Here is a 25,641-nt window from a genome sequence, read left to right on the forward strand (position 1 = left end):
ATTTGTTACAGATTACAATACTTCCACATTACAACAATCTGTCACCATGGCCTGAATTGTCACATATTTACCATTTACCACTTATTTATACCCTAGGCTACAGTCCCACACACTGTCATTAATTCATATTCTAATGAAGACATACATGCAACACTTCTTTGAGATTTATCATAAATCCAAAGCAAAGTTAAGAATAAAGACATTTCAAAGCGAATGTGATGTCCAGGTAGAAATGGAGGCTACATAATCCTGCAAGCCTGTGCCCAATTACTGTCTTTATTACCTGTTTAAGATCAGGCTCTAGCTGCTGGGCTGCGATCTGCATTCACAGAGTTTTAGTAACACTCTGGGTTCTTTGTTAGCTTTGGGTTGGCATGCAGTCGATAGGGATGTTTGCAAAGAGATGTTGTTATCTTGCACTCTTTTGTGCAATAAAAATAAAAGTATGAATTTGTATGTATTTCTAATTTATGTAACTTAAATTAACTTTATTTTTTAAATCTTCATTTTGTACACACATGCAAAAATACTGCAAAAACAAAAATCTTTAAGAAGTTAAACTAGCATGGGAGTCATTGTTTGGAACTCTTTGGGGTCGTTCCAGGCCAGGTCGTAACAGGCTCTTCTTGCCAAATATTTTTACCCCTGCTAAGAGCAACAATGCTAACATACTTATGCTTCTGTATTTGTTTACCATATATTTTAGTAGAAAACACAGAAGTACCTCTATAAACGTTGGTCATAAATTAGAATGTTGGAGGAGTTAAAGTTTTGACCTGATGTTTCTTCAAGATAAAAGGTCAAAACATTCCAAGTTGTAAAAATTCCTCCAGAGCCAGATATGGATATTTGTGCCAAAACAATCATTTTGTTAGTTATGGAAATATTTCATTAAAACAATCATGTCACTAGCGTGCCCGAAAAAGAATATGTGAACAAAAATCTCAGAAGTATACTTTTGTTCAAATGTAAAGCAGTGAATTGTATAATGGCAAAGCTATTTTCTTTGTGGTTGGGCTTTTACTTAGTGGCATTTAAACCACTGAAATGTTTTAGCTTTCTGACGTAAAATAAATCCTTGCACTTAATGACTCAGAAACGCCAGAGAGGATTTCCCCCCAGGGCCTCATCATTGGAGTTAGTAAAAAGGAGCTGCCAACATCTCACTTGGTTTCCACATATAGTCTATATGCCTGCATCACGTAAGGTGTGACATGTGCAAATATATTGTTGTTTAGTAGACCTTCTGAGAAACTGGACCAGGACTGAAATTGACATCAAACAAATTAACAAGTTGTTACAATTTCTTTTATTTATTCTGAGGTGTTTACCCAAGTGCAAAAGATCATTTATTGTGTGAAATTTGCATCTATGCAGACTTCTAAGCTACTTAATGAAACTTGCATATTAAGCAGTATATTCATTTTCAACTGAACTCACTCTGTGTACTCAACAAAATAGTTTCCTTTTTTCTTTCTTTTTTGTCTTGAATTAAAAAGTAAAGAAAACCCTGGAATGTTGCTAAAACCGTGTTACTTTCTGCAAACAATATTTTGGAATGAATTTCTTATTTATCTTCTTTTCCATTCAAGTATAATGGATGATATTCTATTATTGATGGGATGCTTGGCTTAAATCCAGTGTCCAAACAGTCTTCCTACTCTCCAATTAGGTATTATATTATCAATATTGAGCATTTCAGAATGTGTCCCAGTAAATTGTCATCACTGTTTAATATAATGAAGTTGTTGGCCATTTGCAAAATGAAATGGCTCATGGTTCATTTTTGTGAACGTGAACATACTGCAGTCCCTTGCATATTCAAAGTACACTATCACAGTCTACAGTTGCGTCTATAGTGAGAGTTCAAATTTAAGTTGGAGTCAGGCTGTTAAATCTGTTACAACTGTCTGTTTAGTTCAATCTTTGATGCCACAGTGTGAGCTGTAGTAATGAAAAGAGAATGAAATAGAAAAACATGACACAGAAAATGCGTTGGTCAAGGGTATGGCTTATAAAATGTTGGCAATTCATTTCAACTCCTTTATTTATTCCAGCTTTCTTTTCCTCACTGCATTTCAGGGCAGCATAGTCCACAGTGAAAGCAAGGGCAAAGAAAAAACAGCAAAAATGTGAAAAGATCACCTGAAGAGTCTGATTTTATAAAGATGTTTAACAAAAGTAAAAAGATTCACTGAGGTAAAAGCAGCACAAATTTATATTTTATGCTTGCAAATTAATGCATAAATTTTTGAACTGTTATATACATATATACATACATATGTACATTTTATAGCTCATATACATCAGAGAAAATGTATTTCCAGGTAATGTATTTCCACAAAGATATATCTGCTAATTTAAATATGAATGTAACCTCATCACATAAAAATATATTAAAATATTTAATTTCTATCTTGCAGTTGTTGTTATTTGTTAATTTCATTAACTATGAAGACAAACTTGCACTTGTACACTTGAGACTTGCTATGGTAGCTATTATATCACAGTGACCATCATTTATGCATTTAACATGCTCTCTTTGTGTAGTAATTCATCTCTAAGTTCACACTTAGTCAAAAGATCAAGAGTGCATTGTTTCAAGTCTCTGTCTACTGAAATAGTTATAATACAGAGATAAATGAACGCAGAAAAAATAGCAATCTAAAGCACTATTGTGAAACTTCAGAAATGTATCAGTGCAGAGTAAAAAGTGTGATATTTAAGAAAACATTCATTTTCTGCATGTACAGTTGGTGTAGTTGGTCTAACATATGATTTAATAAAAACAAGTGAACAAACTGTTCAGTCCATGGCCCTCTCCCCTTCAGCCTGATAAAAACAAGAGAGGGTCAAAACCTAATAAGGCCCTATTGATCTGCTTGCACTGATCCAGTCCAGAAGTCTTTGGACTTTAAATTTATAATCCTCGGAGAGTCCTTGGGGCTGTTCGTCATGCCTGATACAGTTCCTTTGCTGGTCATTATAATGAGGCTTTAAGCAGCTTGGTGACTGTAAATCTGCTACGCTAAGATTGCACTGCTCCAGATCTGACTGGACCTCACCTCAGTAAATCTCACATACAGGACCGGAGAATAATTTACTGTCTTCTTCCGCACAGTCGCCAGTGCAGCGTGAAGTCAGCAAAAGAGCCCAAGACACCAACACTGTCAAATTATGTTGCGGGTCTGGAAGAGTATTAAGTCCAACATATCAACATCTGTAGTTGGATGCTTGAGAAAATATTACTGAGGCTGGTGCTTGATTAGTGCTGTTAGTCACATAGGTGTGAATACTGAAATCAGCCTTTTCCCCCCTCTCATCCTGCTGTCTGTGAAAAATCTTTAATCTTTAAAAGATGAAAAAAGGTTTCTTTGAGTATGTTTTTTCATAGTTCGCGGAGATACTGACTAACATGGAGCCTATCAATTAGGTTAAATACAAAGGTTAATAAATACATGTGGGTCGTTATGGTGACATTACTGGTTCAATATAACTGCCCTCTAATTACCTATTATCTGAAATCGCTCCAGAGCTGGTGTAAACTTGAAGTAACTGATCACAGATCGGTTACAGGCAGCGGCACAGGACAGGGGATCTGGATGAGTTGCAAGTGACTGAGAGCAGCAGCGCACTAGAGCAGGTTGCTCCTTTTTGGCGGAGCGCAAAGTCCCGGTTGCCGATGTGGTGCCAAGTGGATTCAGGGCTGGATTGTTACGAAAGAACTCCACGATGTGACAAGAGACACCCGCGCTGTGATGATAAAGTGACTAAATCTCACGCTTGTAGAATCCGGCATGTCCGAAAGCACGGCTACGGAACAGCGCACCTTTGAGTCTTCATCACTGACGACGGACCAGATGGTACCGTAAACATGAGTCGCGCACTCTCGATCCTCGCTTATCTCCTGCCTTTGATTCACTGTAAGTGTGTTTTCCCCCTTTCATTTCTGTGACTTAAGTAGCAATTTATAATATTTCTAACATTCGCTACTGTGTGTGCGTCAGCGCCAAATGTACCTCCCTGTTGAGGAAATTACAAAAGAATGTATCCTTTTATTGTCCAAAAGTAGAATTTTCAATGCGTAAGCTATTTTCAAGTCACCTTTTAATTAATTTTAAAAATCTATATTTCTGTAGAAGACATAGATAGCTTTAAGATTTTTAAATGTAGCTGAAATATGAAATATGATATCTATCTATCTATCTATCTATCTATCTATCTATCTATCTATCTATCTATCTATCTATCTATCTATCTGTTTTAAAATATCTGGTTTGGGATCAGGTTTTTTTTTTTTTTAAAACAATTATAACATTAGACAATTTTAAGAAACAATTATTTAGCGATTTTCTTTGTTTACACTTTATGTTACAGGATTTGGCGCTATATTATTGCATTTATGAGATAATTCTTCAAGTGTGTCCTAGAAATAAAATGCCCCCCCCCCTTTTTGCCATTTATATCATATTAGTATATTAGGTCATATTATCTAATAGTATATAAACCGCAGCTATCTTTGGCTCTCCGTTTTGTTGTTGTTTTTAAACTGATTAGATCAAGGTTCCAACTCCATTACAATGTAAAATAATGGGTTTTAAAGGTGTGCTGCACCGAATGACCTTTATCAACTCCAAAACAGCTTACAAATTTGTTTAACATGCCTGACCTCATTTTCAATCAGTGTAGCGTCAACACTATTAATTTCCCACATTAAACCTGCATGCACATACACACTTTAGATGCTATTCACAGCAGCTGCCTACAGTTGGTCTGGCTCAAGCAGTCTTTCGGTCTGAGGAAGAGGGAACTTGTTTGAGTCTGGCTTCCAAGAACTTTGAACCACATACCATCTGCTCAGTGGTATGGAAGTCCTGCTGTGGTGAATAGGATCTTGGTCGAGTGGCTGATAAAGGCACAGTCATGGCATTATTCACTGACCTGTGGGGGATAGACTGATATTACGCCACACCTCGCAAAGCTGCAGGAGTCTGTGAGTTGATGATGACACAGCTGGATACTGTTTCTAAAACCACACACCATCATCACATGTAGCTGCAAGAAAAAGTTTGAAATTATCAGGATTGCTGAACTGGCTACACATAAAGTGCCTTAACTAATAAACCATGTACCCTTGTGCTCTCAATATCGTTATTAAACACATCATGTAACAACAGCAAGAGACTTTCTGAATTTTCAGGACAAAAGTCAATTAATTTATACTTAATTCTTAGAATTACATTGCATAAGAAAAGTGTAAAAGTGGGCTTATTTATTAGCAATTTTTTACAAGACATATACCTAAATCTTTTCGATAGGTCTATCTTTTTCTTTGCAATTTAGGTTAACAGAAAATGACCCTAATTAGATGTTCCTGTACCTGTTTCTGAGACTTTTGAAAGGAATTTTGGACAATATGTCACTACAATGCTGTTTAGTGGAGGTGTATTTCTAGGATGTTTTAACAGCCCTTGTTAGGTCAGCCCTCAGCATCTCAGTTGGATTAAGGTCGGGTCAGGGCTTTGATTTTACTATTCCAAAATATGGACTTTTTTTCCCCCATCATTCTGTTTTAGGCTCATTGTCTTGTTGCATTACCCACACTGAGTTTCAGGTCATGAACTGCTGCCCTGACATTCACCTAAAAATGTTGAACTGGAACAGGATAACAAAGAAATCGCAAACCACGATGTGTTCCACCATGACTGTGGAGCACATTTTTTCCTCCAAAGAAAATTGAAACTTTGTCTCATTGCTCTCATTGGTGACATTGTCTCAGTTAAATTTCCAGATAAGTGTTTGCCATCTTGTTAAGAGGTGTAAAGTTTTTAAATTGTTTTTTTTATTATTTTGAGACTAGTGTGGCAGTCTTTCATTTGAGTGTAGATTTCTCTATTTTATTTATTTTTTTGCTGCTACTAGGATCTTATTCTCCTAAGGAGAATACCATTTGTAGACCATTTATCTAACTGTCAATAACTGAATGCCCAGGTCTTTACAACAGCTTTTGTAGCCTTTCCAGCTTTGTGTATCTCTATAATGCCTCTTCTAAAGTGCTGTGAAAAACAAGACTCCCAATAAGCCTTAGAAGAACTAATTAGCACAGAAGTGCAAATACTTTTTCTAGCCCTGAATGTTAATGATTAGTCAGTGTGTTCGATGAATTACCAGCCATTGTAAGCTATCAGTTTAGGCAGATATATTTTTGTGGCTTTTATTAATATTTGACTACATTTTATGAAAAATCAATGCAAAGACTGACTATTTCTGACAATTCCAAATAGTTCACAATGTTTTTTTGGTTTTGTTTTGTTTTGTTTATGGAAATGTACCACAGAGAAAGCATGCGATAGATCGTCTGAACCATGAATTTTGCCCTTGTAGTTAGTGATAAAAGTAACAAGTTTTCTTCAATGAGCACATTAGTACAAGTCTTGCTTTACTAGAACGTTCTCCACACATAAGTCAAGTCAGCAACTCCAAACCCCGTGGGGACATCAATAACCAGCTGCAAGTAAAGAAAATAGACGAGGTAGTCTTACACATATCCGTTCTGCTTCAGAAGAGAAGAACTGACCATCTGTTTTAACCCTCTCATGGCAGGCGTTGCAGATTTGCAACAGTTAAAAGCTAACAACCTGATTACCCCATATTTTATGAGTTTTTTTCACTCAGAAGTACCACTGCAGGTATTCTTTTGTGCATTAGCAACAAAAACTTAATTTGAGCCTGAGAGGGTTAATCAGCCTTGCCTTCACACTTTACTTAGACATTATTTATCAGGAATAGGAGTGGAGGCTGAGTTCATGTGTTGGAATTCATAGTTTATTGTTACTTAAAATAGATATTTGTGGTTTGCTTTAAGCAAAGCTGTTACAAAAGCACAGTTATTAACATGCTGTGAAAATATCTGCCCTTCTACAAAATCTAATTACCTTTTTGGAAATGACCTTTTGGGCCTTTGTCACATTTTTATGTAATTTCCAGTAAACCCCAATCTTCCTGGTTTACATATGTGTGTGTTAATAATTGTGCTTTTGCTGCATGTTTGCTTAAAGCAAACCCACAGATGTGTAATTCTACTTTCCTTAAAAATTAAACAAGCAGTGTGACTGAAGCAAGAGTTTAAGCAAGTACTTAAGTCATGTTAATCCCCCCCCCAAAATAAAAAAAAAATAAAATAAAACAGGAGTGTGGTTATTATTTTGTTATACTCTTAGATGGGTATTCTCTTTTACCAAAAGTTAGTGGTAAAGCTGAAAGGTATCTAACAATATATATAGTAAGTGTGTTTATGCCAGGGTGGTAGATTGTGTATTGTGGCACCATCAGTTCAAGCGCTTTTACTAAAAACACAAAACCAATCACATCCCTAATCTTCAACTTCCCATTAGATAGTGTAGCTTTCATGTATGAGGTTTTATAGAAACCTAACAAACTTAAAAATACAATCTATTAACACAGTTTTAAAACAAATCTTTCGATTTACACTTTAAAAAAAAAAAAAAGTTTTGTTTCTAAATACTGTCCCCTGAAAGTACTGGATATTCACAACAATAATAGAGAAAAATGAATCTCTCTTTTCACCTAAAATGCCCATTTGCTACGACCTTGTTCAATGTAGTCTTAATTTTTTCTGTTGTATTTAAATAAAGTATTTTTGTCTTTAACTGATTTGTGTATTACACTGTATATTGTAGATTATTTATAATGTAATATATCTATATAAAATATATGTATTTTAAAAAATGTGATCTCATTCATTCCCCTTTATTATTGATGTAAAGCTGTTAAAGATTGTTTTCCAATCTCTGTTTGAGATTATAGTCTCTCCATGTTATTGGGATTAAGTTGTCTGGACAGAGATGAGGTGGATGTGTGAACATAAATGTTGAAAAAAAGTGTGATGTTACCAGGTAGCAGCAGCGCTGACTCCGAAGAGCGGCTCATGAACTGGCTGCTGGGAAAAGATCGCTACAATCCCCTCATTCGCCCAGCTGTCAACAGAACCGAGAGAGTCACAGTAAAGCTGCAAGTGTCTCTGGCACAGCTCATCAGTGTGGTAAGTGTGTACTCTTGCCCATTGTTAAGAAGTATGTATACTTATTTATATTTCTATGTATATTTATATGTTTTTCTGTTAGAGACTTTGTTATGGTGAGACAACAGGATATAAAGAGAAATTAAGTGTGAAAGATGGTGGCTAATAGAAAGCACACAACAAGAGACAAAAAAAAAAAGCTTTGAGGAAGTAGTTAATTAAAGAGCAAGCTCTGCTGAAGAGCCATAGCTCTAAATGGATGGATGAAGCTGAGGATAGATCTGGTCAGCCGTGATCTCTGCCTCTGTCATGTCCAGATTGAAACTTCAGCACATTGGATTAAAAGGGGCCATAAAACTGTTTTGGCCACAGTGATAGAGGCTCTTGTCTGATTTACAGTGGAGGGTCCTCCCAGCTGCAGACTAAAGCAGCAAGGCTCGTTCACAGCTTCTGTTTATGAGTTTGCATTGTACCCCTTGGGGTAATTACCATTTGGTGTCACTTTATTGGAAGTGTATGTCACAGCAGTTTGATGACAGTGCAATCAAAAAACATGTTAACAAGCAATCTGAGATGAAAGGAGTGTTTCAGTGCAGTTATTTTTTTTAAGCTTACTTCAAACCAGATGCCAGAGTAAACACGACAGTAGACAGGAAGGTCCAACCACGACCCAAATCAATATAGGACTTAAAAAAAAAAAATTAATTAAAATTGCAGAAGCATATAAGTAATTTCCAGTTTTTGTGTAAATCTTAATAAACCCCAATAGGTCTTCAGCTCTTCATGTTTTAATAAAATAAAAATAAAATATAAAAAGAGTAAATGTCATAAACCAGTTCCTATTTCTTCAGGGTCAGTGTCTGGGTTTTAAACTTGTATATTACCAATATAGGTAATTTTCCCCTAATATTTCATTTTCAGAATGAAAGGGAACAGATCATGACCACAAATGTTTGGCTCACTCAGGTAAGTGTGATGAAGCATTTTGTCATGTACTGAGTGAGAATGTGTGTTAAATGTCCTTCCTCTTGAACTTGAATCGTATCCGTATCCATTCTTCCTCTCTCAGTGTGGAACAAACCGCTTCTGTAATTGTGCCCCAAACATAATTTACAGATAATGTAGCATGTAATTATAAATGAACTGCTATTGGGAAAGTGCACTGAATGGTTGGGTCCCTCTGTCTCTCCAGCACTGGGTGGACTACAGGTTGTCATGGGATCCTGCACAGTATGAAGGTATTGTCAAACTGCGCATTCCCTCCAGACATGTGTGGCTTCCGGATATTGTCCTGTACAACAAGTAAGCTTGGCTGACTTCTCAGTTTGTATTTTGAAGAGATTTTTTGTCTGCACATTGCTGGTGTTAAATAAAAAAAAACATATTATTAATTTGTAAAATATTTGTAAATATCCTCTGATGCCCCTATCAAACATTTTGGACAGGAACTGTAACAGCGTTATTGTAAAATAAATAAATAAAATGAAAAAAAAAGGTGAAAAGTCAGTCATATCATAGAGTAAGTTATATTTCATGTTTTCACCCTCCTGGTTTCTGTCCTCTATCAATATATTTACCAGCTGTCTGCATTAATGAATGTCTTTGCATTTGCTTTAGTGATTAACTGAATCTTTAACAATTTTCTTCTTATTAAAAATAATTAATGCCACTATTACACATTATTGCAGATAGCTTTACCATAATTTTCTATAATTTTGACAATGATAGTTTTAAAGGCTAATTTATATGCTGTTTTCTTTCTATTTCTTCATGTTCTCATAGTGCTGACGGAACCTATGAGGTAACGGTGTTCACTAATGTCATCGTCCTTTTCAACGGCAGCATCAACTGGCTTCCTCCGGCTATCTATAAAAGCGCCTGTAAAATCGAGGTCAAACATTTTCCCTTTGACCAGCAGAACTGTACTCTCAAGTTCAGATCTTGGACATATGATCATACAGAGATTGACCTGATCTTAAAGTCTGAGATGGCTAGTATGGATGATTTTACTCCCAGTGGAGAGTGGGATATCTTAGCTCTGCCAGGGAGACGGACTGTCAACCCTCTGGATCCCACTTATGTGGATCTGACATATGACTTTATCATTAAGAGGAAGCCTCTTTTTTATACCATAAACCTCATCATTCCATGTGTTTTGATCACCTCTTTGGCCATTCTAGTCTTCTACTTGCCTTCAGACTGTGGAGAGAAGATGACCCTGTGCATTTCTGTACTTCTGGCACTCACCGTGTTCCTACTTTTAATCTCAAAGATTGTTCCTCCAACATCATTAGATGTTCCCCTGATTGGCAAATACCTGATGTTCACCATGGTCCTGGTGACCTTCTCCATCATCACCAGTGTGTGCGTGCTCAATGTGCACCACCGCTCTCCTAGCACCCATACCATGCCTTCTTGGGTCAAGCTGATATTTCTTGAGAAATTGCCTGCTTTACTCTTCATGAGGCGCCCTCATAACAAGTCTGCACGCCAAAGGCTGCGTCAGCATCGATGCTTAAGAGCTAAAAGAACAGTTTTGGGCTTGGGATACCCAGTTGCATCCAAGACAGATATCACCATGTCAGCTTCTGCGCTGCTGTCTTCAGACTCTGCCTTCTCTACACCAGGACACAAAAATATAACTTCTCCAGCAGGATACAGCCACTCCTATAGGAAGGGAGACCTGCGCTCTGCTGATTTCCTTCCCACTAGTTTCACATCCACCCAGGACTTCCAACACAGGGACAACTCAGACTGGGCTGCTGATATCCAGGAGGCAGTGAATGGGGTGTGCTTTGTGGCTGAGCACATGATGGGAGATGATGATGATCAGAGTGTATGTATACTTTTTGTAGCACAAATTTCACTGGCTATTATTTCATATTCTATATAGTGACTAGCTATTTTAATATTTATTACTATAGCAGTATGTATATAGTATAACTCGTTTCCTTTTTGAGGGTGTATTGTGCAGTTCCCTATGAGCCCTAAAATATTAAGCATAAGCATGCTTAGTACTTGCCATTTCTACAGCTGTCTTACCATTTATATAAAAAGATATTTTCCTTGTACAATTAAGAGTCATGATAGTGTAATTAAAAAGGATCAACAAAGCTCTAACACAAAAGATCAAGATCAATATCTCAGCTTAACTCAGGTGAAGCCTAGCAGATGTCTGCTGTCACTTAATGTATGTATTGGCAATCCACCTGTTACTCAAAGGCCTCCCCCATTAGAATGCAAACTTTATAAACTTAACATGATGAATTATTTAAAAAAAATACAGAAAATATATCGTCATGGACTCATAACTTAGCCAGCGACAGAGACCAATTTTTTGGGGGGGTCCAGACTGTAAGCATAGTTTTTGCTCTAAAGTTGTGCATTTGGGATCTTATTAGCTTTTCCTTTAAAATCCCCAGAGTTCAACATTTGGGCTGGACCCAGAAGGCAATTAGCTTAGCTTACCATAAAGTGTGGCAGCAGAAGTAAATAACTTGGGCCCTAAAGTTTAAATATCTATCTACAAAGAAATTTACTAATAAGGTGCAGTTTTTAAGTTTACTTTGGTTACATATGTTAATATCATAAAAGAGACAATCAGGTGTAAGCTCTGTGCTGCAAAGATGTCATGAGCAACAACAGTGCGACACAGTGACAAGGCAACCTGTGGAGAAACTTGACAGATGTGGATGTGCAACAGAATGTGATGTTTTTAACTGAGTTGAGATTTTGTTTCGAGTCTGCTAATATTTCAGCATTTAATAACCAGCTGAGCATCTTTGTTGTCAGCATCTAGTCCAGTGTGTACAAGAAGAGCTTTATATTGTCCTTTTTTCAAAACATTCTTAATCAAGAGAGTAAAAAAAGGTGAAAAAAAATATACACCATAAATCATAATGCAGGCTTAGACCTCAGAAATCCATTTGTTGACTAACTAAGCTAACCTATCTAGATATTGATCGGTTCACAGCATGGGTTTATAAAGCTAACAAAATAGTGATATAAAGGTGATGTTTCTGACAGTCCACATATGCGTGTTACTCATGGAACAAATGACACAGAATTTACATGCAGATAAATATAACTTTGTAAGTTATATGTGTATGTGAAGTGGATGCTTAGATTTCATGTGATAGAAAGACTCATGCATTTGTTATTCTCTTTATTGGAATAATATGATGGTCCTGATGGGCCTCTGTTGTACGTGGGAATAGCATCACCATCAATCTGTCTACAGTGCCATTATTGCTATCACCAGTTTTGCCTGGGGAAATAACGTTAGTCTTTCAACCACATTTATTATGAAGCTAATTGCAGTCTACCTCCAATTCATTCATTAGGTGAGGTAAACAGAATATGGAACTAATTAGGTGGTTTGCGTTTTTTTTTGTTGTTAATTTAAAAAATATATAATATATCAGGTGTCAGATGCCAGCGCCTAGCCTGGTCACAATAAACTGGGTCACAGCCATTTGTACTCAAATTATAACATTTTCCTCACACTCCAGGACGCTTGAGGTGTAGGAGGGAAAACTACTAACCCTAAGTAGTGGCTGTAACTCACCAAACTGAAGGCAGATTTTGATTTTATCATTCACTTTCTCTTACAAATCAATAGATACCAGCAAATCAATAACAGATCAATAGGGAGGAAACCAGGAATGAGAAATAGCTCGTTTCAAAAACCACTACGGACAGCACTGATGATGAGGTGAAAAGGTCAATAGATATTCCAATGTACAGAATGCAGCAGTATGGAGACCGATCCTTTAAGGGTTATACCCTGTTCCATGAAATGCATGAAGAAATGTTTTATAGAATATTATGTGTTCCCATTAAAACTAACAAGCATTTGCTTTTTTATTTATTGTCTTCATTTGGTTTCTATATTTCAACATGTTCTAACAGTATTAATTAATCTTACTGCTCTGCAATATTATCCTTTAAAAAAAATACCTGCATGAAGAAACATGTACATTGACTAACTGAAATTATTTTATTGATTTCTGTGTTTTTGCAGGTTATAGAGGACTGGAAGTATGTGGCCATGGTAGTGGATCGTCTGTTTCTGTGGATCTTTGTGATAGTGTGTGTCGTGGGAACCCTGGGCCTGTTTCTCCAGCCTCTTTTCCAGAGTCAGATTGTTGCCAACCATGTGCCCAGTTCGGACATTCCTCGCATTTGATCCTTGTAGAGAAAGACTGAGCTACTTCAGGCTTTTCATAAGAAACTGTGCTATTAGGACAATATTATGTATGAGGGTATATTAGCAGGGGTGGGCAACTCCAGGCCTCGAGGGCCGGTGTCCTGCAGGTTTTAGATATTACCCTGGGTCAGCACACCTGAATCACATGATTAGTTTGTACCAAGCCTCTGGAGAACTTCAGGATATGTTTAGGAGTTCATTTAACCATTTGAATCAGGTGTGTTGGATCAAGGACACCTCTAAAACCTGCAGGACACCAGCCCTTGAGACCTGGAGTTGCCCACCCCTGGTATAGAGGCTAGTAAAAGTTTTGATGTATTCTTAGTTTTTGCTTAGCACTGTGTTGGCAGGTAACAGAAGCACCGATACAATGTCGTCTGTGCCAAATCATACCCAGAGGGTGTGATAAAGTACTAGTAAACATGTACGGTATGGTACAAAATAAATAAAAGCCACTTATTGTCATATAGTATTTAAAACAATATGCCCTAAAACAATAAATCGCCCAGTATTTTAAGGAATAGTTACGTTTGCATAAGTTAAAATGCAGCATTATTACTGAGGTTGTTTCTCTTAGGCTGCTGTTTCTTCAAAGGACGTCTGCAGAGTTGGACTGAGTGTAGCTTTCACTGCACTGAAGTATGCTGAACTGTTGCAGTAATATACATAATATGATAAATATACTGTATGACTGCTCTCAAATGTAGTGTGACCTGTCATCTGTGTTACTGTGTCACTGAAATACAATAAAGAGCTGTGTGCTCTTTTAGTTTGATTAAATGCATGAAATTCCCTATAAAGTCTTAAAGATGTCAGGGTTTTGCCAATGTGCTTATTTAATCTGTACTGCTGGTGATAAAGATCAGAGCCAATGTGTTCAATTAGGGTGCACCAGTTAGGATGGTTTATCATATAGATAAAACAGTTGTTCACTCTCAGTGGGAAAAAAAAAGCAAGACAAGGCAAAAAATACTGACACAACAAAACTTTTAGAGCTGGTCTTTATTGCAGTGTCTTAAGGTTGAGTACTTTCCATAGCCATTCCATATCACTGACATGTAACTGTAAGTAACTATTTCTCCTAAATTTATATATATCAATGGTCTAAATAAACAAAAAAGAAAAGTAATTCTAGAATTAGTTTGTTTCATGCTGCAGTAATATGAAGGCTCATTTGTGCATTGACACTAAAAGCACCAAATCTTTGATAAGTGCTCATTTTTACAGATGGGCAATTGTAAGCACACACATAAATGGAATAAAACAAAGCAGACAAACACAACCTACACTAACACACAAACGAAACGACACACAACGCTTACAGCTCACTAAACAGTGCTGAGTGTGCTCATTAAAGGTTCTGCAGACTTTGGGTATTTTGTGAGCCATGCATGTAAATCAAGAGAAAGCAATAAACATCTGTGTTTATGGATCGACTGGCTTTATTTTAATCTTACTTCATAGTTTTTCCAAATGGTTAACTGTTTTTTTCATGCGCCTGTTAACTTCCATTTATTATTGAAGTGGGATGTTGCAATACCACGGCACATATCCATAAAAAATATTTCTTCTGGTTCAAACCAAAATAAAAACTGCAGGAGTTTTGTTTTCAACAATCATTCCCAAGCCTTATGTCAGCAGTCTGTTGACATTAGGATACATAAGTGGTATATGCAAATATATTTAGCAGAGTATTTATTTTAATGTTTCTGTCTCCCAAGAGGATTTAATGCACAGCAGTCCTCAAAAAGGCAAAGATCCACTCTTGAATTCTTAAATTCAACTTCAGTCTATGTTTTTTTTATAAACTGATTTAGTTTATAACTGATTTAGAGATATTTATCACTAAAGAATGTTTTTTGAATCACCCAAGCCTTGGTTAAAGCTTTCTGTGTGTAGCCGTACACATTCTGCTCTACCTGAATAAAACTTTCTGAAGGTCACTTGAAAATATACTATATAATCCTGTATTAATCCCCAGGACTCACTTTTCTTTCCATTGAAACCATTTAAAAAAGCTGAAATGAAATCAAACAGTATCCCTGGCCCTGGTATAGATTCATTCATCTCAAAGTATATACAGCAGGTTAGAGGTCAGCTGAAAAGAAGGTCTGAATGACAGACCCACTGGGAAACACAGCTGGGCAAAATGAAGAATACAGCAAATCTGGAGTGCTAGAAAGAAGAAGAAGAAGAAGAAAATGAAGGACAGAACTCTATCCCAACTGAGTATCTGACAAACTCAAACCCAGTTGCACAGAGGCTATTGAACTTGCTTGGATGTAGCTTGTTAATTCAATATGAAAGTCTGTGAGAGGAAAATTTGTGTGAACACCACCTGGGTCTACTGTCTGCCAAAAATGTTTGCTTCACAGAGCCCAGGCATGACAGAAACATGATATGAAATGTTTTTTAACAAAACAAAATTCATCTGATTGTGATTTAACTGTTGTTGTATAACCGGCACAGAATGGGTGGGTGGGGGGGGTCCACTCACAGTAAGAGTAAATGAATAAATACACATATTTCCAGAGAGCAAATTTCAGTTGGATCCCTTGCTGTTTGGGGTGATGTGACTGTGTGTCAGACATGAAGGACAATGGCTGTTAAGTCTTGGGAAGCTGACCAACCAATGGTGTGACTGAAGGTGAAAAATTTGCACCACTCAACATTTTACCCCTGTTTTACTCGGTTAAGTCGCTATATTCTGCATATTTTGTATTATTATTTTTGCATTGCATGGCTCCTGACTGTGACTGGTTGTATGCCTCAGTGTGGCTCTGCCTCCCTCACTCGCTCGCTCCCTCTGCTCGCTCGTTCTGTCGGGTGATGCGGACGAGCTCTTACTCTCTCCACTTTCCTCCAGTGTGCTCCGTGGATCGTTTCTGCAGCTGACCCTGGAATTATCTGGCATTTGTCAATTTGAATAGGATGAAAGCCAGGTTTTGCTTCTTATCTGGTCCCTGTGCTTTCTTTCTGTGTCTTCTGTCAGGTGAGTAAGAGGCTGATAATATGAAATCTACTTACTTGTTGCTTTAGGGAAATGTAAAAAAAAAAGCAATAGATCTAATTATTTTTGAAGGCTACGTGTATTGGGTTATGTAAAATTTAATGCAGTGCATCAAGGAATCATGCATGTGTTTAAATCCGTAATCTTATACAATCAGGATAACAGTAATATGTAGCTGTAGTTGCTGTTCTCTGGAAGATACATACTGCGTTAAGAATGATGCCAAATGAAATCTCATCATGCAAGTTAGAAAGAAAAGAACTTGAAAGTAAAAAATGACAAAAAAAGGTTGTGAACCTGTCAAATTTAGAGTTCTACTTTGGGTGGTAAATGGTAAAGCAGAAAAAATAGATCACAGTTAAACAGTATAATCATTTAAATATGCAGTGAGATTCCCATGTCTGACATTGTGCTTCTGTCCAGGAGGCACATGTTCAGATGCAGAGCATAAGCTCTTCTCTGTGATATTTTCCAACTACAACCAGTACATACGGCCGGTGGAAAATGTGTCTGATCCAGTCATTGTGCAGTTTGAGGTGTCCATGTCACAGCTGGTCAAAGTGGTAAGTAGCCAGCAAATGTTTTCCCTCTGTGTCGGAGCTGATGTCTGGAGTGTCTGTGATTTATGGGTAGCTATTTCACCTCCATAAAACAAATATCACTCTGCTTAATAAACATGACCTTAGATTACTCTCGCCTATGAAGAGTAGAAATTGTAGAAGATCTGTGTATATATAAGGCTTAAAACTTGTGTTTTTACATCTCAAGGATATAGTTTGTGTGCTGCTTTGCAGACTTTTATTGTAACAAAATTTAGGGGAAGGTAGTATTTTGGTTACCGTATCATAAGCTTGAGATACCCTCTCACGTTACACAGTAGCCCCTACGACCTAGATGAAAGGGAGGACAATGGGGCTGTTTTTCTGGCCAAGACAAGATGGGAAATGTCAGCTGTCTGAGTACCTCTCAGTTTAGGCACCCCCTGTCACTCAGTCACTGCCACTTCAGATGGGCACTCCTAGATTTCTCTGCTAGAGTTTGTTGACTGCAGACTGCCGTTCCAGACAGACGACTATGTCACTTGACGCAGACAGGTCGAGCGCAGGTGGCGATAATAAGCATAGCAAAGGGCTGTTTGACAAGCAATACAGCTTCATTCACACAGTAAATTGTTTGGAAATACAGAATATTGTACTATATATTTGCTTTTTTAAGGAATATGTTTTTTAGCGTTTGCCTCTTTTTTCTTTTATTGTTACCCTTATTGCACACATTGCTCTCTTTTAACCCTTTATGTCAAACAATGCTTTGGTATTATAATGGTCTATTAGAAAGAAAATGCCAGTCAAAGATCAGTAGGTAAGATAATAAGAAACATAATTTCACTGTGTATAAACTAGTAACCATGAGATGACACCTTATGCGTCTTCTTTTGCCTCTGTGCAAACAAGGTGGGTTTTTTTTCAAAGGATATAAATAAGTATTAAAGACCTGTCTGACCAGACAATGATGATATGGAGAGAGAGATATTTTGTTACATTATCCTTAACTCATTTAAAGTAGCAAGCTAAGCTAGAGTGCTGATGGATGACTGTTATTCCCTCTGCACACCTGGTGCACCAAACTCAGAAGCATTTGGTTCACCTTCAACAACTCCAACATAGCTATGTGAGCTAATTTGGAGCATCAATACCTTATGGGCTGGGCAACCTAACATCATCTCACAATCAGGGATTGCACCACATGATCACTAGGTAGTGGCAATGTGTATTTTGGTATCAGAGGCTGTTCTGCTAAAGATAGTACATGTAGTATATGATCTACAGCCAAGATTCGGTTCCGCATCCTTGTTAAAACAAAAACTGCAAATAATAATTTAATCGTCTGATTTCGATCAAAAATTTTTTCCTTTGTGTCTTTTAGGATTTTGAGTGATTTAATTATGAACCACAGAGTGTGTGTCTCATCTATCCAAGTGACATGAAATAAATGTTCTCCTAAAGATATTCAGAAGAGGTTAAACTAAAGCCTTCTGTTAACCGTTGAATCCAAGAGCTATTCTGGATACAAGATGGTCACATGAATGGTTAATGTTCTGCGCTCAGTCATGAGATTGGTTCATTCACGGTCTAAGTCACACAGAAATCTGACCCTCAGTTGTTTTGTCTCCCATCTTTAGTCCCTCTGCTCCAGCTGTATCACTGAATTGCTAGTAGAAAAAAATAAAAGTTAAAGGCTGCGACCTACAAGCCCCAGCTGTCATGTGTATTACGCTCCAGGCACGAGGGACTCAGGTGCAGATCTCCTAAACCTTTTGCCTGGGATATCCAAAGCTCTGATGCTACAGAAGCACAGACATACTGTAAATCTCAGCAGTGAATAGGATGATTGCCTGTGACAGTTATTATTATTGTTTTAACCTCATTAATAACATGTGCTTAGTTTTCTTTGCTTCAGTGTCCTCATTATCTATTATCTTCTACCCTCTTCTCAGGATGAAGTCAATCAGATCATGGAGACCAATCTGTGGCTGAGACATGTAAGTTTATGGTTCAAGACTGTGCAAACAGACCTTGAGCAAGGGCATCAAGTCTAGATCCAACCTTCTGTCACGCGTGATTCTTTGGAGCTAGACTGACAGGTTGAATTATTCATAGGAGGAAGCTTTTTAAACACATTGATCCGTGTGATCCTATTTTCTTTCAAAAAAAATAAAATAAACTGAATGCACTTACATTTCATAACCAATTTACATTTGAAAAAAATCATTTGACAGTAGTTAAGAAATCTAGGATATCCGTAATATTCATCCATTATAGGCTTGTACAGTAAAAGTGAATCTGGAAGTGGAAGTTTAGTGATTATCTGCTTTTTTTGGGGGGGCAATGCTGCATAGTGCAACAAACCAGTTATGAGTCAGATAAGGTAGGGTGGGTCTCCTGTTCCAATTTTACATGTACTGAGCAAACACACATCTGTGACAGAGCCAGTCTTCTACTAAATGTTCTTTTAATTGTTCTTTGGGGTTCAGGCTGGAGCATTGCTTCTCTTATATTAATGTCATCTGTTGTTTTTAGTATGTCTCTGGGAAATACTCATCAGGGGCGAGACACATTTCTCCTGCTCTCCATTCCCATCTTGCAATACACTCTGGATACATACTGTTTTGTAATTAAGTCAAATTTTTTACAGCTCTCTGGGGTTGCTTTGATGTACTGGCTTCATGAGTCTCATAAGGATCACTGGCCATCCTGAGGAACAGTGTTCAAAAGATCCATAAAACACACTATAAACTGTGATTCAAGTCACAGGTGTACTATATATCCTCTGTTTATGTGCTACCTTTGGAGATAATGACATTATTTCTTTATTTTATGTGGAGCATTTTACAAGCAAATGCATATAAAAACTGACAAGAGATAATTACCAGGAGGAAGCATTTTCGGACTCATTATGTTAACTTTTTTTTAACTTTTCAACGTACACCATCATGGCTAACAGTGTGGTTTTTCACTATAGTTTATTACAAAAATAGGCTCTGATATTAATTATGATACATGTTGGCTTACTGACATTACCCTTCATGTCAAAATCCTACTGTGACATGGCTATGGACTAGTTCTCTTGATATATTACCAACTGCTGCTTTTGTATTATTTTCTTTTACATACTGATGTTTTTTTAAGTAATATGTTCTAGCGATTATATATGTTTAAAAACATTTTGAATTAACAGGGTGTAATGCAATTATTGAATTGTCATATTCTGTTTCAAACTTTAATAAAACCAAATAGATCTCCAGAAAACTGATTTAAAACCACTGCACACATGCATCAAATTGACTCTGAAACTCATACCTGTTAATTATCTGACTTTTTTTTATGTAAAAGAAATTTTTCTGCTTTGTTTCTCAGATCTGGAATGACTATAAACTTAAATGGAACCCACAAGATTTCGGAGGCGTCGAGTTTATCCGAGTGCCGTCCAACAGGATTTGGAAGCCAGACATAGTGCTGTACAACAAGTGAGCCTAATAACAAAAACCTGGCACAGAGTCTTCATTGATTGTTTATTGCTGCAAAGGATGTCTGTACAGTAACAAAATGCTATCGATCTACATTGTGCATTCAGCATGGGTCATTTCTTCTTTTGAGGACTCTTAGGGAAGCTATACATAACATCACATGGTGCATTTACTGAAACCCCAAGGCATTTTTAATTGATATTTTCATAACTCAATAGTTGTTTATATCTGTCTGGTTAGTATTCAGTGGCTCAGTTGTCTTTCACTGTCCTTTCTTTCAATGTTCCATTCTCACTCTTCTTTTCTCTTTTTCTACAGTGCAGTTGGAGATTTCCAGGTTGATGACAAAACAAAGGCCCTGCTTCGCTACAATGGCGATGTCACCTGGATCCCTCCAGCCATCTTCAAGAGCTCCTGCAAGATTGACGTCACATATTTCCCATTTGATTACCAAAACTGCACAATGAAATTTGGTTCATGGACGTACGACAAAGCCAAGATCGATTTGGTGCTGATTGGCTCAACTATTAACCTCAAGGACTTCTGGGAGACAGGCGAGTGGATGATCATTGATGCGCCTGGTTACAAACATGATATTAAGTACAACTGCTGCGAGGAGATCTACACTGATATCACATACTCTTTGTACATCCGTCGCCTCCCTCTTTTCTATACAATCAATATGATCATCCCATGCCTCCTCATCTCCTTCCTCACAGTGCTTGTCTTCTACTTGCCCTCTGACTGCGGTGAGAAAGTAACACTGTGCATCTCTGTCCTGCTGTCTTTGACCGTCTTCCTCCTCGTCATCACAGAGACCATCCCTTCCACCTCACTAGTGATACCCTTGATTGGCGAGTACCTCCTCTTCACCATGATTTTTGTCACTCTCTCTATTGTCATTACTGTTTTTGTTTTGAACGTCCACTACCGCACCCCGAAGACACATACAATGCCCTGCTGGGTAAAGCGTGTGTTTCTTGAACTGCTGCCCAGGGTGATGTTCATGACCAGGCCAGAGAGAGATCCTGAGAAGGTGACTGTGGCTGGCAGTGTTCAGACGATGCATTCGAAATCCTGCGCCATTCATTCATTAGGTACTCTACAAAAGCAGCACAAACCTCAGGCCCTTGCCAACAGTGTGGTGTCAAGTTTAACAAACCGGCAAAGACTTTTCAATAACACAGAGCTTTCCAATCTTAATAACTTGGGTGGAGACTCAACCAAATGTCCTAGCTCTGGGTTCTTGTGTTGCGAGGGCCGCTGCAACTGCTGCTGGCAGAAGAGAACCGGCAAGTTGCCTGCAGATTCTGGAGGAGGGAGCGGAGGACTGGGCAGCCTAGGAGCATTGAGTGGAGGCAGTGCTGTGGGTGTTGGAGTGGGGAGTCAGTGCTCCAGCTCAGAGTCTTTGGATGGAGGAATAATGCCTCTTCTGTCTCTTTCTCCTGAGGTCAGGGAAGCTATTGAGAGTGTCAAATACATAGCAGAAAATATGAGACTACAGAATGAAGCAAAGGAGGTGAGTTCTCAAAAAAGCAAGGCTAAAGCTAATGTCATACAGCTTTCAAAAAAAGAATTACAATATTGCTATAACATTGAACATGTTTTTTGTCTTGATCCTCTCATAGGTTCAAGATGACTGGAAATATGTTGCCATGGTTATCGACAGGATCTTCCTATGGGTTTTTGTGCTCGTGTGCATCCTAGGAACAGCTGGCCTTTTCCTCCAGCCTCTATTACTGGGGGAAGATATTTGATTCAGTTTGACAAAACTAATACTCCAGACTGCTCGAGCATATGTTTCATAGATGCTAAGAAAAAGTTTCAAAGCCAAGTCGAAACTATGACAAATGTTGATGGTGTTTCAGTAGAAGTGTTTCTTTTTATTCATAGATAGTATTTGACTTTTTTTCTTTTCCTGGTTATAAATCCTATAAATCCCAAGGACATGGCTGCATTTAAGGTAACTTATAACTGAAAATGTTTAAGTGTCTTTAAAAATGCTAAAATGTTTCCCAAAGCCAAAGCCAACACAGAGTCAGATACTCTGATCATTCAACAGTTAAGCTTCAACAGAAGTGAAGACTGGGGCACATTATTACATGAAAACGACATAACCTTTCTATAACTGTGATATTTTGCAGGCTGTTGTATTTAGTAGTCTGACTAAAGTGATGTATAATATCATGTGTGACAGACTTCTGTGGTTGTTTATCCTTCTGTATTTATCTGATGTATGTAGTTAAGCTCTGCTAATGTTTGTGACTATTATAAAATCAGCTATAAGAAGTCAAAACAAGCCAAATGGCTTTATGACTTGTGGAATGCTTCAGTCTCAGGATGAGACTTGAATGGGATGCAGCGCTTCACAAGTCTACAGAACTGTTTTGCAATGGACCTGTGATTTTTGTTTGGATTGATAAATAGTGAGTAATTATATTAACACAGTTAGGTCGATATAGATAGACATATTTCAGGTACTTGTTTTGAGCCTTTTAACAATAAAAAACAATTTTAAACAAATTATTTTTGTTTACTTCATACAAAAGATAAAAGATAGGGAAAAAAAATCTAATTCACCATTGTGGCAGTATACTTGGAATCATTGTCATCAATATTGGGTAAAACCATTTACAGGGAACCATATATAAAATGGTCTTCCTAGTGACATGGTCCAGGGTCACCTGGCGCAAGATGATAGTGGGAGTTCAGACACCTGAGATCTCAAAACTGCCCTGTAGGTAGCGGACAGTTCGTGTTGTAAGTCACCCCCTGTGTTGAGGACATAGATGACCTCTTTCACTGCTCTTTCCAAACCTTCTGTCTTCTCTGTCCAAAAATGAGAACATTGGCTGGGTTTGAAGTGCACTGGGATGACGTGCTTGGGAAAAAAAAACAAAAAAACAAAAAACTTCTCCTCAGTTTCTCCGATAAAGCTGCTACATAACGGATGACGATGTTGTTCCGCTTGTCATTCTGTTTCTCCCTAGTTGGTGTCCGACGTTCTTTCCTGTGCATCTTTAATGAAAACCCAGTTGGGATAGCTACATGTTTTAACACGTTGGGTTTAAATACCTGGGACTCTCCACCATTTAAAGGAAGATTGTAATCCTTCTTCTTTCTTAAATTAAGTATATAGAATCAGGCCACAGAAAATTGGGCTCCTTATGTTTTTAGACATCACATCACACTGTTTAACATTATAAAATTTAATTGAGATGCTCGGGTTTGAAAATCAAGCAGTGCAGTCTGTGTTCAAAGACTGCCACCCTGTGGTAAATCTTTGTTACTACAAATTACTGCTTGTTCGTTTTACAAAGGGATATGCAGCCCAGTTTGTTCTGATTGTTGCTATAAAATGTCTTAATTTGATCACACATTTGAAGTCACTACAAACAGCTGCTGCTTACCTTTAAAATGGTTACTATCCGGAAAGTGTAAAACCTATGAAAATGTCATTTATGAATTGTGAAGATACTGTAACCATATGACCACAGCATACACACACATGTACACGCACACAACTTTAAGTTGCATTTGTAGGAAATCAATGACATTGACAAACATTTACATGCAATTAAAAGCAAAAAGAAATGTTCTTTGAGTTTATTCTCTATTTATCTACCTCTGAATGATTGTCTGTAAATCCAGAGGTAAAGGTTTGGTCCAAGTTAGTATAACCTGTTAGGTCAGCTGGATCAGAATCTTTGTTTAGTCAGTGTCAAACAGTGCACTCTTCAGTACAGCTAACGTGTGTGTCTGTGTGTTGTTTTTTAGTTTGCTTAATTTGTGGATTTATATATATTTCCTCCGTTGTGCTACAGTCCAAGACATACAGTTAGTGGAGTTAGGTGAGCTGGTGATCCTAAATTGCCCAGAGGTGTGAGTGTGAGTGTAAATGGCCATGTGTCTGTCTGTGTTAGCCCTGTGACAGACTGGTGACCTATCCAGAGTGTACCCTACATTTGCCTCCACCCCCCACTACACTCCCACCCAAACAGAATTGCATAAGCAGAGGAAAATGGACGCATGTATTTCCTCAGTGCAGGGAAAGTGAAGGAAGATAAGTACCCTGTATTGGGTATAGTTGTCAGTACGTCAGACTGACTTATTATACAGAATCATAGCAAGGTAAGATATCTGAAGATATTACTGAAAATTATCTGACAATTAAGCCTTAAAAAAGAGAAAAAGAGTGTTAGCGAAAGCTAACTGGGTATATAATGTATATGAGAGTAAAATAGTAAAACAATACATGTGGTAAGTATTATTTGTTTGTAGATATTATTTTTAACCCAAACACTTAAATATATTTTGCTACCATACATGGAACAGGCAGGGGTATGTATGTATAACTGCATGTGTGCATATGGTTATTTACTCTTTAACCAGTCTGTGGTTTTGGACTTTTGAGAAGCTTTCAGAAGATATGCTGCAGAGGGTCTGTAAGGGCGGCTCATTGTCTATAACGATGAACATAATAATTGCTCTTCTGTGTGAGTACACTAACAGATAACATCTACATCTTTAAGTGGAACTGTTTTCTATCTATTTAAGCTGAAAGGATTCATTGGATTTTTCACTTCTTTTCTTCAAGGTATTCTGACAAACCAAGTCATAAACCAAACCGAAGGTAAGTTCATTTTTCCTCATTACAAGATATGTCTCTTCTGTATTCCTAAATGTTACTAGGTTGCGCTCATCATTACATATATTGCTCACTATGATGTCACACAGATATTTTTCCTGCAAGGATCCTGGCCCAGCAGACAATTATAAGTGAAAACAGTGACCTTATTGTAACATGCAGCACATTTGGAAAAAAGAAAAACTCCATGGTTTTTATTTATTTGTTAAAAAATGGGCACGGAATCCAGAATCTCACCCAGAAGCAAGATCGAAGTGACACTACGTTCATCATACCCAGAGCTGGTCTTTATTACAGTGGAAATTACAGCTGTGTTTATTCCCCAAAACATTATACAATTTCTGAAGTAGCCAAGAAAGGAGACAACATCATTGAGATTCTGGTCATAGGTAAGTGTTTTGACTCCTGAACACATGATGTCATTGTTATTTCTTTCCACTCATTTTCTCCTGTTTCCATGCAGCCAATTTTCTCCCAGCAGATATTTCAATAATTGGAGCATCCTCTGTTCATGAGGGAGACTATGTTGAATTCCAGTGCACAGTGTCTCAACACCTACATACACTTGGTGGATGTAAATTTATCTACGCTTACCTGAGGAAGAACGACACGATTCTGCTAGTGCAATTATTTAATGTCTCTCAGAAGCTGGCAACTTTCATCATTGATAGTGCAGTTTTGAGGGATTCAGGTCATTACAGCTGCATAG

General features: G+C 37.6%; 2 protein-coding genes across 3 annotated transcripts; both read left to right on the top strand.

Annotated features, from left to right (window-relative positions):
• Positions 1 to 3,531: 3,531 nt before the first annotated feature.
• On the top strand, positions 3,532 to 14,653 carry chrnb4 (cholinergic receptor, nicotinic, beta 4 (neuronal)). The gene is made up of 6 exons (XM_003437522.5): positions 3,532 to 3,923; positions 7,917 to 8,062; positions 8,963 to 9,007; positions 9,234 to 9,343; positions 9,824 to 10,877; positions 13,065 to 14,653. Exons 1-6 carry the CDS (start codon positions 3,875 to 3,877, stop codon positions 13,227 to 13,229), a joined length of 1,569 nt encoding a protein of 522 aa, XP_003437570.2. The 5' UTR covers positions 3,532 to 3,874; the 3' UTR covers positions 13,230 to 14,653.
• A 1,169-nt stretch (positions 14,654 to 15,822) lies between these two features.
• On the top strand, positions 15,823 to 23,856 carry chrna3 (cholinergic receptor, nicotinic, alpha 3). 2 transcript variants are annotated; one of them, XM_005447616.3, is made up of 7 exons: positions 15,823 to 15,897; positions 16,117 to 16,242; positions 16,684 to 16,823; positions 18,755 to 18,799; positions 20,175 to 20,284; positions 20,603 to 21,803; positions 21,913 to 23,856. In XM_005447616.3, the coding sequence occupies exons 2-7, from the start codon at positions 16,182 to 16,184 to the stop codon at positions 22,039 to 22,041; spliced, it is 1,686 nt and encodes a 561-aa protein (XP_005447673.1). In that variant the 5' UTR covers positions 15,823 to 15,897; positions 16,117 to 16,181; the 3' UTR covers positions 22,042 to 23,856. The 2 variants fall into 2 exon arrangements, with proteins under 2 accessions (XP_005447673.1, XP_019215639.1); XM_019360094.2 differs by lacking the exon at positions 15,823 to 15,897 and having other exon boundaries at positions 16,066 to 16,242.
• Positions 23,857 to 25,641: the final 1,785 nt, after the last annotated feature.

The sequence above is a fragment of the Oreochromis niloticus genome, linkage group LG1 (genome assembly GCF_001858045.2).
Source record: "Oreochromis niloticus isolate F11D_XX linkage group LG1, O_niloticus_UMD_NMBU, whole genome shotgun sequence".
Taxonomy (NCBI): domain Eukaryota; kingdom Metazoa; phylum Chordata; class Actinopteri; order Cichliformes; family Cichlidae; genus Oreochromis; species Oreochromis niloticus.